We start from the raw sequence: 12,310 nt of genomic DNA, 5'->3' as shown, positions 1-12,310 counted from the left end.
CCGAAAATTTGGAGCATATAAATATGGTGATGTGAAAAAACTCCCATATGCGGAGTGCAATGTGGAGTTCTAAAATATACATATTTAATATAGCCAGCTAAGTTAGCTTGGAGGATAGCGCGTCTGCATTGTAAGCGCTAGGTCGCGGGTTCGATTCCCGTTCGGGGCGGATTTTATCCTATAAAGCCTGAGCAGATAGCGTTTGTTCTCAGAACGGCTGGCTTTCTATCATGTTTTGTTTCTCTCTTTGCTTTCGGGACGGTAGGATTTTAAGAAGTTCTAAATATGCTTTCAGGAACTGAAGTTACAGGTCTTTCAGATGATAGAATAATTTCAAGTCCTACATAATAGGTATTATTGATGGACGGTAAAAAAAAGTTCCGTGATCGAAAAACGGCGAAAGAAATTTTGCTAATATTTAGTTAAATGTACATAGGTAAGATACATACGCACGAGTACTTGGTTAAAATGGAACAAAAGTCCAAAACACACCAGTCGAAGTCGATCGATACGATAGTGTGGACTCAGCTTGATCAACCATGAGCCGGCCCGGCCCAATGAGACCTGTGTTTACTTTTTGTGTTTCAGCTGGCAACACTGTAAACTTAAAGATTTTAATGGCGAAGTGAAACAGCAAAGGAAATCAAAAAGGAAGGGAAGAAGGAAATTATTTTCGAAGAAAAAGTGTTTTTCCAAAGATTTTTGTAAAGTGAGACCCAGAAATTCTTATCCTTCGTTTCATTTTAAAATTCAAGAGAAGTACTAATTTCTGACAAGACAATTATATCTCAAGTGCAATCAAGTTTTCAAGAAGTGTAAATACCTACTTACCTATTCAAAAGTTGTTTATTCAGAGATAAAAATAAAGGTAATAAAAAGGTCCAAGTTTGATAGCAATTTTTCTTCAAATTGGAATTTTCCGGACCCTTTGTTGTAAGGACCTTGTTGAACTGTCAAAGGAAAGATTCTATTGTATATTTTAAGCTAGGGAGGTGAGGTAAAATGTACAGAATACTTGAGTATGATGACAATCCTCCAGACAGGAAGCAGGATAATGTTTCATGACTAGATGGATAACTGTTAAGGAAGCTGAATTCATGAAACACTGCTGGTGTTTCAATAACACCCAATGTTCCAAAAGGTATCTCAATGACACCAAATGTCCCTAGAGGTATTTCAATGACACCTAATGTTTCAAAAGGAGTTTCAATGACACCCAATGTCTCAAAAGGAGTTTCAATGACACCCAATGTCCCAAAAAGTGTTTCATTGACACCCAATGTCCCTAAAGGTGTTTCAATAACACCTAATGTCCCAAAAGGTGTAACAATGACACCCAATGTCCCTAAAGGTGTTTCTATCACTCCCAATGTTCCAAAAGGAATTTCAATCACTCCCAATGTTTCCAAAGCTGTCTCAATCACTCCAAAAACAAATTTGGAAGAATCCAACGAGCCAATGGATAATATTAATAATCCTGAGAGTGAGGAATATTATGAGGAAGAGGTCGAAGAAGAAGAAAGCTTTGAAGATTACGAAGAGGACGGGAATGAAAGTGTTAATCATAATCAAGAGCCACCAGAGTTGTCACAGGTTCAGATTACACCAAGAAATCAAGCACCAAATATTCAACAGAAAAAGCAAGATAGTATGGCTGGGAACATACCAATACCAAGTAGTATTCAAGTACCTCAAAAATCCTCTCAAATGTCAATTGCCGAAACAAGGCAAAATCTCCCAATTAAACCCAACCCTAATCCTGTACATATGAACCCTCCTACACCTCAAGGAGTTCGTATTTATGAACAAAATCCTGACTTTCAAGCACTGGAGTATCAATTCCAAACATCTTGGTCAGAATTGACTTCAGTCTGACTTGATATCAAAAAATTTTGTTCGTAAATAGGTATGGATGTAAGTCACAAAAATCTAACGCAAAAGAGGACAGATTTAAATCAGGCTTTCTAGGTAGCTTATCATATCGATAAGAAAGGACCAATCATAAAGGAAGAACCGAAAGAAGAAGGAGATACAGAAATGCAAGAAGACTATTACGACGAGGAGGAAAACTATACCGAAGAGAATTATGATGAACAGAGCTATGAAACAGGAACACCGAATCAATCATTGGAACAAAATCACCCAGTTCAAACAAATACTTCTCAAGTTTTAAGTTCTGTTCAGATAACTCAAAAATTAGGTTCTCAGGTACAGCTAACACCCCGTCAAAACCCTCAAAATAATTCTGGATTTGGATCACAATCCAATTCGTACCCCAAAGTTGCAAATACTGTACCTACAACTCCTAGTAAATTTTCACCTAGGAGTGAAAGTGAAGAACAGTTTGATGAAAGTTTTGAAGAAGAAGCAGAAGAGGAAGAGGAATATTATGATGAAGAAATGGAGGACGAAGATCACCAAGAAAAGACTCAGCCTCTAACACAAGAATCAGATGCTATGCAGTCAATACCCAGTCCATCCCATACACCAAGTGTTCCCAACAAAATTCAAAATGTGTCGATCACTCCTAATCCAGTTACACCCAAGAAAATGTCAGGTGTTTCAATTACACCCAACAAACCACAAGCTGTGTCAACTAACTCTCCTCTTCCAAAAGGTATCTCAATAACACCCAATGTTCCAAAAGGTATCTCAGTGACACCCAATGTCCCTAAAGGTGTTTCAATGACACTCAATGTCCCTAAAGGTGTTTCAATAACACCCAATGTTCCAAAAGGTATCTCAATGACACCAAATGTCCCTAGAGGTATTTCAATGACACCTAATGTTTCAAAAGGAGTTTCAATGACACCCAATGTCTCAAAAGGAGTTTCAATGACACCCAATGTCCCAAAAAGTGTTTCATTGACACCCAATGTCCCTAAAGGTGTTTCAATGACACTCAATGTCCCTAAAGGTGTTTCAATAACACCCAATGTTCCAAAAGGTATCTCAATGACACCAAATGTCCCTAGAGGTATTTCAATGACACCTAATGTTTCAAAAGGAGTTTCAATGACACCCAATGTCTCAAAAGGAGTTTCAATGACACCCAATGTCCCAAAAAGTGTTTCATTGACACCCAATGTCCCTAAAGGTGTTTCAATAACACCTAATGTCCCAAAAGGTGTAACAATGACACCCAATGTCCCTAAAGGTGTTTCTATCACTCCCAATGTTCCAAAAGGAATTTCAATCACTCCCAATGTTTCCAAAGCTGTCTCAATCACTCCAAAAACAAATTTGGAAGAATCCAACGAGCCAATGGATAATATTAATAATCCTGAGAGTGAGGAATATTATGAGGAAGAGGTCGAAGAAGAAGAAAGCTTTGAAGATTACGAAGAGGACGGGAATGAAAGTGTTAATCATAATCAAGAGCCACCAGAGTTGTCACAGGTTCAGATTACACCAAGAAATCAAGCACCAAATATTCAACAGAAAAAGCAAGATAGTATGGCTGGGAACATACCAATACCAAGTAGTATTCAAGTACCTCAAAAATCCTCTCAAATGTCAATTGCCGAAACAAGGCAAAATCTCCCGCTTAAACCCAACCCTAATCCTGTACATATGAACCCTCCTACACCTCAAGGAGTAAAAAGTCAATATTCCACACCTTCAAAACCAAGTGTGAGTGAACCAAAGAAACAGGGGACCCAAGGAAAGTCTCCTTCAACAACTAATTATCAGTCTCCTGCAAGACAAACAGACTCTGGATCTCATGGGAGACCAAGAAGTCTTATAGAAGCTATATCTATGATTAGTTCAGGGAAACTATCTGTGTCGAATGATGTTGCCCCTACTTCCAGTAAGAAAACAACACCTAAGAAAGAAGAAAGTCCAGCAGAAAATTCCGAGGTTAAGTTACCCATTGACTCAGAAAAGGAAGTTGAGGCTAGCAATAGCAATGAAAAAACAAACTCAATTGAAACAGATGAAGATGTCACAAAGCAAAGTACCTAAACACTGCGTATCCTATATTCCTATCTGGGGGTTTATCACATACATTATCTTAGCATTGAGTTCAATTTTTGGATTGACCAGGGTACTAGGTGTAGTTCTATTCTCAGTAATCTCAATCTAAAAAGAATCCAATGAGTGTCTTCCATAAATCTACTCCCTACTCTGTGAGTGAAGCTTTCATTGGGTTTTCAGTGAAAAATTGCTTCAAAAATTTGACCTGATTACATTACTTTCCTTCCTATGGGATAAGGAAAGTTAAAAGGAGGTTCACAAATGATGTGCAATGACAAGTAGTGTTATTATAGAGTTACCAGGTTTAAACACAAAAAAGAGCTCTATTTTTCATTGTTGTGGCTTTTGACCAATCACCTTTTTTTTTCTTTCAGATGCTTTGATCAGATTGTATATGTGTGAAAATATTTTCTCTCAAATATTATGAAGAGAGTGGGAGGCAATGTTTCAATTGAGAAAGGTCCACAGCCCAAATCAAGTGCTGTAACAATCACTCCTGCAACTTCAAATAGTTCATATGATGACAATAATGATGACAACTATTACGATGAAGATGAGGACGAAGAATTTGAACCCAATCCTCCAGTTATACACAAACCAAATCTAAGTCAAGTTCAAATTACTCCAAGGAATGTTTCACAACCAGCCTTGAATATTACCCCTGTGTTAACGTCTAGTGGAAGTTCTGGGAACAGAGGACTTCCTCAGGTAATTCTCCACTCATCTTTTTGTTATGAAGTTGTCATCTTTATGTTTGAGAAAACACTTCACTGAACTACAGTGAGGAGTATTGGCCAGACATAGATTCAAAGTCAACTGTAGGTACTATGTATGTTTCTTCTTCAAATCCAACTACTCAGCCTTATGAGTACAATATTGAGTAGGTAACTAACTAATAACGAGGACAACAAGGTACATGTAAGAGTGGCAATCAGAGGTGACTTCTGGTATTTTAGAAAAATTGTTTTGTTACCTGGCAATAATAGTATGGGCCTACAGGAGGAGGGGGGCACCTAAGGCTATAATATGAATAACTACACATAAATTGTGAAGACAGCTGCACTACAAATTTTTCATAATCTAGATTAAAATTTGTTTGTACTTGTTTATTTACAGGTTTCTACCAGTTTTGATTCCAAAAAAATACCTGACAGACCATTCAAAATATTTAGCAAGGAAGGCAAGGGTCTTCTTGATAATGATGATGACATCATAATTGAGTCCTCCTCTATCAAAAGCCCAAATAGTTTTGTGAAACCAACCACTCCAGTGAAAAATCTACCACCACCAATACGAGCCCCTAACTTGAGAATGAATAGACCTGTTTTGCCTCCACCTCCTCCAATGTCTAGGGCGAGAACTCCTAGCCCAAGACATTTTAATCCTAGATCTTCACATACATCACCAATGAGAGGTCCTTTGCCTCAAACAAGACCACGCTTGGCAAATCCACCACTTGTTGGACCTAATGTAAACTATAGACCACTAAATAGAGGACGTCCAAGAGGCACTTTGGGTCCACCCCAGAGGATGCCAAATCAACCTGGACCTAGAATGCAAATGAATCCACGCCATCCTCAAAATTTTCCTAGACAATTATCAAGTCCCAGGACACCTAATGTAAATATGTCTCGAGCCCCTATGCTTAGGGGAGCACCTTTACCAAAAGTGGGTAGGCCTACCGGTCCAGCATCTTTGTCTACTGCACATACACCTACACCATTCAATAGGAAAATATCAAACCAGGTTCAAATCACCCCTAGACCTACTGCACCTAAACCTCAGCCTTCTAGTTCATCTCAGAATTTATTGAATGTCAAAGAGGAGCCTAAAGACTACGAAGAAGAATATGAAGACAACTACAGCAGTTACAAAGAAGATGTCAATAGCCCTGCAGTTCCAAGAACTGTGGCACAACCACCAAAATTATCCCAGGTCAACATTACTCCAAGAAATGTGGCTCAACCACCAAGAAATGCTGCACCAGTGCCTAGAGTATCAAGTTCAGTTCAAATCACACCCAAAGTTTCCTCCCAAGTACAAATTACTCCAAGGCCTACACCTCATGTAGTACAAGCAAAGTCTCCTTCAGTTAGTAAACACATTGAGGATGACCAAGTGAACATCAAAGAAGAACCTATTTTTTTTTTTTTTTTTTTTTTTTTTTTTTTTTTTTTTTTTTTTCTCTGCTCCCCCCCGGGTCCAAGTTATTATAGTGTACCGTATTTTACAGTCCCTTATGATATTATGATCGGTGTGATTGTTTTCAGGTCGTCTTCAATCTACACAGATAGCAGTGAGGATATTTCTAGTCTAGGAGGTGATGTGGGAGATCATCGGCTCTTCTGGGAGACAGAACGAGTATGCCAGGTAAATTTATTTACTTCCTAAAGCAATCGTTATAGACATAATCCTGCCTAATGTGGGATTTTTTGATTCTTGAGGCAGCAGGATTAGCAGGTGAAACTAGTAGTTGTCTTGTCACTACAGCCAGGAAGACAGTTTTGATCTAAAAGTTTAAATTAGCCATCGGCAATAGCACGTTGAATATTCCAGTTCCCAATAGATCACGGAACATCAAAGAAGAACCTATGGAACAAGAAACTGATGAACACTATGAAGACCAAGGTGAAGATTATTATGATGAAAATGAAGAGGGAGATTATGAAGAAGAAGAGAAGGAGAGGGAAGAAGCATTACCACAGTCATCAACTACTTATCCTCAAGTAAGCAGTGCAGTTCAACTCACTCCTGTGGTTTCTACTCAAGTTCAAATGACACCTATTCATAAACAAACATCTGTTACTCCTAGGAATGAAGTGTTACCTGCAACTCCTGTAAGCTTTGAAAATATTAAGAAAGGACCAATCATAAAGGAAGAACCGAAAGAAGAAGGAGATACAGAAATGCAAGAAGACTATTACGACGAGGAGGAAAACTATACCGAAGAGAATTATGATGAACAGAGCTATGAAACAGGAACACCGAATCAATCATTGGAACAAAATCACCCAGTTCAAACAAATACTTCTCAAGTTTTAAGTTCTGTTCAGATAACTCAAAAATTAGGTTCTCAGGTACAGCTAACACCCCGTCAAAACCCTCAAAATAATTCTGGATTTGGATCACAATCCAATTCGTACCCCAAAGTTGCAAATACTGTACCTACAACTCCTAGTAAATTTTCACCTAGGAGTGAAAGTGAAGAACAGTTTGATGAAAGTTTTGAAGAAGAAGCAGAAGAGGAAGAGGAATATTATGATGAAGAAATGGAGGACGAAGATCACCAAGAAAAGACTCAGCCTCTAACACAAGAATCAGATGCTATGCAGTCAATACCCAGTCCATCCCATAAGAAGCAGAAGAGGAAGAGGAATATTATGATGAAGAAATGGAGGACGAAGATCACCAAGAAAAGACTCAGCCTCTAACACAAGAATCGGATGCTATGCAGTCAATACCCAGTCCATCCCAAACACCAAGTGTTCCCAACAAAATTCAAAATGTGTCGATCACTCCTAATCCAGTTACACCCAAGAAAATGTCAGGTGTTTCAATTACACCCAACAAACCACAAGCTGTGTCAACTAACTCTCCTCTTCCAAAAGGTATCTCAATAACACCCAATGTTCCAAAAGGTATCTCAGTGACACCCAATGTCCCTAAAGGTGTTTCAATGACACTCAATGTCCCTAAAGGTGTTTCAATGTGTCAACTAACTCTCCTCTTCCAAAAGGTATCTCAATAACACCCAATGTTCCAAAAGGTATCTCAGTGACACCCAATGTCCCTAAAAGTGTTTCAATGACACTCAATGTCCCTAAAGGTGTTTCAGAGTAAATTACTTCAATTTAGAAAACAAAGTAAAAACCCAACTATTCCGCAAAGTAAAACGCCAACTGTTCCAGAGAGCATTAATCAGATAGCTGAATCTGAAAGTCATTCAAATGATAACAAAGGACCTCATTCAGACAATATATCAAAAAAAAATGGCCCCAATTTCAAACGGTTATCTTTAGAAGAACTTGATCTATGAAAGTGTCTGAAAATACATAGGCGTGCTTACTGGAACATGGCCTGGTCCATTGCCAAGCGCTCATGTGAAAAATGCATTTTCTTCAATTTCACCTGTGGATAGTGGATTTATTTATACGCTAAGAATCGAGGCCATGTGTGAGAACTGAATATGATTATCAAATTTCTGACACTGATAACTGTTTAAATATGCTTAGCACAATTGAACTTTTTTTTTTTAATTGTTATTATACTTATCATTATTTTTCAGATCGGAGGTATTCGGTTTCTGTTCGACAACATTATTGAATCTACGGAGAGATACAAGACCTCGCCTGGTTTTGGTTGTATCCTGGCACATTCCATGGGACTGGGCAAAACTCTACAGGTAATGCTCTCGCTCTTTACCTTTATTTTTATTCACGGCATGCGGCATCGGCAGGTAAAGGTAATACCTAATGTTTGAAAAAAGAACGAGAAAAAAAAAGAAAGATAATCTTTAGAAAGTCAATATTGTGGGTTTCACCAACCTTCTTTTTAGTCCCTAACTGCCCGTTAACTTAATACCCCTGTTAATGTTAACCCTATACTATACAAATCAAGCGTGCCGGGAGGCGCGCGAACGTCAAGAGTTCGAAGCGCCGCCTGGCCTCATATTGAACTTAACAGGTCGTTAGCGTAACAGGCCTTCTATGGGCTGAAAAGATATTGGTGAAATCTACCCATAATCTATTTCTACATAAATAGGTACATTTACCCAAAAATAATTATTTACGTTAACATTTTCCCCCCGTACAATGTTGCCAGATCGTCTCATTCTCGGACATATTCCTTCGTCACACGGAGGGCCGCACGGTGGTCTGCATCATGCCCATCAACACGCTGCAGAATTGGGTCAACGAGTTCAACATGTGGCTCCCCCTACCGGAGGAGATGTCAAAGTCTCCTCTCCTAGCGCAGGGAGAGGTACGACCTCGGGAGTTCCCCATATTCATCCTGAACGACTTCCAGAAGAACATAACTGCCCGAGCCAAGGTAAGAAGGTCCCGGGTTCGAATCCCACCATCGACCAAAATTTGCACTCGTTTTTCGATTGCAATCATTTCAATGGGTTACTTTCTGGTGTTCTCGTGTTGACCCAGCACCTAAATGTTCTTATTTTCATCCCTGCTTGATAATCCGCGTACCAGGCTCCACGATCTGCGGAAAACACCCAACGAAAAAGTTAGTGAAGATCGCTGTTGGGGCACGGTTGGTACAATATATCTGAGAATTCGTCCGAAACACCTAATGAGACATTGTGTGCAACAGACAGATCGATGGAAAATGCACAAAACGAAAATTGTGACCAAGAGAATACAGACGAAAAAAATAATATGGAATCAGATGCAATGCAAGAGGACTCAACCATTCCAAACAACTTAGAAAATATAGATGGCAAAAACGATTCATTAGTTCATGAAAATATGGACGATCCATTAGTTCATGGAAATACTGAGCATGAAAATATGGACGATTCATTAGTTAGTGAAAATATGGACAATTCATTAGTACATGAGAACACTGAACATGAAAATATGGACGATTCATTAGTTAATGAAAATATGGACACTTCATTAGTTCATGAGAATACTGAACATGAAAATATGGAAGGTTCATTAGTTTATCAGAATACTGAACATGAAAATATGGACGATTCATTAGTTGATGAAAATATGGACTCAGAGCAGATACCCGAAGAAATGCCAAATCAGCCTGACACTAAGACTGATATAGTAGACCAAGAAGATGAAAATAACTTTCATTATAATGATACCATGAAAGCTGATACTGAGGAAGCTTATGATAATGCTTTGGACACTGGTACAACAAATGAAGTTGCTGAAACTTGTGATAATACAGATGAGTTCAATGAAAACTCTGTTGAGTCTAAGGAGACTATTAGCAAGACAGTTGACAATGATCAAATGAACCCAGACAAAGGCGAAGCACTAATGGAAGATGGAGGAGACATAGAAATGAAAGAAGATTTGAGTGAAGATATGGCAGAGCAGATTATGAGGGAACAGGAAGAGTTTGTAGAAAGAGATGAGGACCAAAGTGCTGAGAATTTCAATGCTGAAAATTCTGAAAAGGAAGAAGAACAAGCAGAAGAGGAGGAGGAAGAGGGAGAAGAGGAAGATGAAGAAGAAGGAAATGAAAATTCTGACGAAGAAGCAAAAGTTGAAGAACAGCAAGGAGAAGGAGAAAATGCGGGTGTAGAACAAATGGAAGGTGAAGCAGAAAACAATGGAGAACCAAGTAAAAAGAAACCAAAGAAGAAAGGAAGCAAGAAAACGAAGAAGAAAAAGAAAACTGCTAAGAGGAAGAGTATGGATGCATTGGAGGAAACCCCGGCGGCAAAGAAAAACAAAACAGAATCCCCTGATGGTAAGTTAGCATTTTATTATTATTATTATTTTTGCCAAGAGGACTTGACTATATGGACATATTTGATATAGTAAAATTGCAAAAAAAAAGAAAGAGAAAAAAAAATGTTGTAACTTGATCTTGCAAAAGTTCCTCCTATGATTCAACCACTTGTACTTTATGTCGCTGTTGGGATTCAAACCCCAATCCCCTTGGTTACCTATAATTTCAAATGATTCAGAAACTGCACAACTAGGACTGTTTCTAATGCTACCTAATTGTTTGTTTATTACTTGTTAACTTGTTTGCAATATTACTTGAAGTTATGCTACTTGTTTGTAGTATTACTTAAAGTTATGCTACTTGTTTGTAATATTACTTGAAGTTATACTACTTGTTTGCAATGCCATACTTGAAGATATATCTCATTTCAATCATTCCGTTCCTCAGATGAAAAGCAAGATGATAAAGAAGACGGAGACAAGTCAGGAAGCAACAAAGCAATCAATCTGAGGAAGAACATTCGTGATGTCATAGATGAGAATCAGTTGGATCCTGCTACTCTGGCAGCGCAGAGAGAGGAAGCGGAGAGGTTGAAACGTGTCCAAGAACAACAGCAGAGGTTAAAGGAGGTAAGTTCCCTACTGTAGGCGTACTTATACCACTAGTAAATTTGTAAACTAGAGGCCCTAGAAGCTTAAAGCTAAATAGGCCCCTAGAAGTGGATTGGACATTATTATTTTAAAGGTCACTGTAGCCGTTATGGCTAAAGTCTCTTGCGTGGGTTTTACCCACCATTCGGTGCTTTCCACATACATATTTATGCATAACTGTAACTGATATAAGGGACTTACTTTACTGTATAACTGCCAAGGTCTTTAGTAACGTGGGTTTTACCCACCATTCGGCAACAAACTACCCGCCTACTCACATTAACGTCACCCAGTCACTCATCTTTAAAAAAAAAAAAAAAAAAAAAAAAAAAAATGCCTACAGGGCATTTGGAAAAAAATGATAAAACTCACGACAAGTGGGAACGGGCGTTTACTCAGCACCAAATTGGAAGTATTATCTCCTAATTGTGTTCTTGTTGTTATATTTCAGGTGATCAAAGACTGGCGTACTCAGGGTGGTGTCCTCATGATTGGTTATGAACTGTACAGGCAACTCAGTCTGAAGAAACCGAAGAAAGTCCGTAGGGGACGGGGTAAGGACCCTCCCCCACCTGAAGAAGAACCTGATGACAAGAAACAAGTCTTACTAGAAGGTAAGTAATCCCGGCGAAATCCTGAAAAAAGTACCAACCCCCCTCAAAAGGGGGAAGAATGGTAGGTAAAAATGTTCAACATAGGCTCTTTGAGGTCAACTCTGATCTTTTTCTTAACAGTACATATTACTTAGTTCGTACCCATTTCTATTTTTCTTAGATAATTCCTATAGGTACCTAGTACCTACTCTTTTTTTATCGGCCTGACAATGGGCTAATTTTTTTTACCGCTGAGAATCAAGGATATATTACTAAAACCACATAGATAGAACATTCAACTGCTGAAACTGTGTAATCAGTTACGTAGGGAAAGGTAGGAGTCGCACCCAAATATGGTCTATAATAAGGATTTGAACTTCAAAGAGCATGAGTTCGATTCCCCTTGTCTTGTACAATGTACATGGACCAATACTAAATGTGAAACAGCCGAGAGGTTTCATTGTCTCTCTTGAATGAAACTTGTGATAGCGTTTCTACAGTAAAGCAAGTAGCGACCTCCATGGCCGAGAGGGTATTACACTAGGCTAGCACATTGGAGATCCCGGTATCGAGCAGAGTTGAAGTTTTTTCCGCTCTCACGCTCTGTATTTAGAATATTTAATGCACTTAGCCTCTGATCAGTGGCGGCATTACCAGAGTAAA

The 12,310-nt window shown here is 38.7% G+C and overlaps 1 protein-coding gene across 1 annotated transcript in view; it reads left to right on the top strand.

Annotated features, from left to right (window-relative positions):
- The first annotated feature begins 2,037 nt into the window (after window positions 1–2,037).
- The window catches only part of LOC103516885 (helicase ARIP4), a 36,925-nt gene continuing 26,652 nt past the window's right edge, over window positions 2,038–12,310 (top strand). Inside the window, exons 1-12 of the mRNA XM_026828822.1 lie at window positions 2,038–2,557; window positions 3,128–3,958; window positions 4,412–4,686; window positions 5,095–5,331; window positions 5,782–6,059; window positions 6,249–6,343; window positions 6,535–7,317; window positions 7,440–7,586; window positions 7,715–7,794; window positions 8,264–8,380; window positions 8,800–9,027; window positions 11,506–11,668. Coding sequence (XP_026684623.1) covers window positions 2,038–2,557; window positions 3,128–3,958; window positions 4,412–4,686; window positions 5,095–5,331; window positions 5,782–6,059; window positions 6,249–6,343; window positions 6,535–7,317; window positions 7,440–7,586; window positions 7,715–7,794; window positions 8,264–8,380; window positions 8,800–9,027; window positions 11,506–11,668 — 3,754 coding nt within the window. The remainder of the gene's footprint in view (window positions 2,558–3,127; window positions 3,959–4,411; window positions 4,687–5,094; window positions 5,332–5,781; window positions 6,060–6,248; window positions 6,344–6,534; window positions 7,318–7,439; window positions 7,587–7,714; window positions 7,795–8,263; window positions 8,381–8,799; window positions 9,028–11,505; window positions 11,669–12,310) is intronic.

Source organism: Diaphorina citri, unplaced genomic scaffold, assembly GCF_000475195.1.
Source record: "Diaphorina citri unplaced genomic scaffold, Diaci psyllid genome assembly version 1.1 scaffold53, whole genome shotgun sequence".
NCBI classification, from domain to species: domain Eukaryota; kingdom Metazoa; phylum Arthropoda; class Insecta; order Hemiptera; family Psyllidae; genus Diaphorina; species Diaphorina citri.
This window is presented reverse-complemented; position numbering and strand designations above follow the sequence as displayed.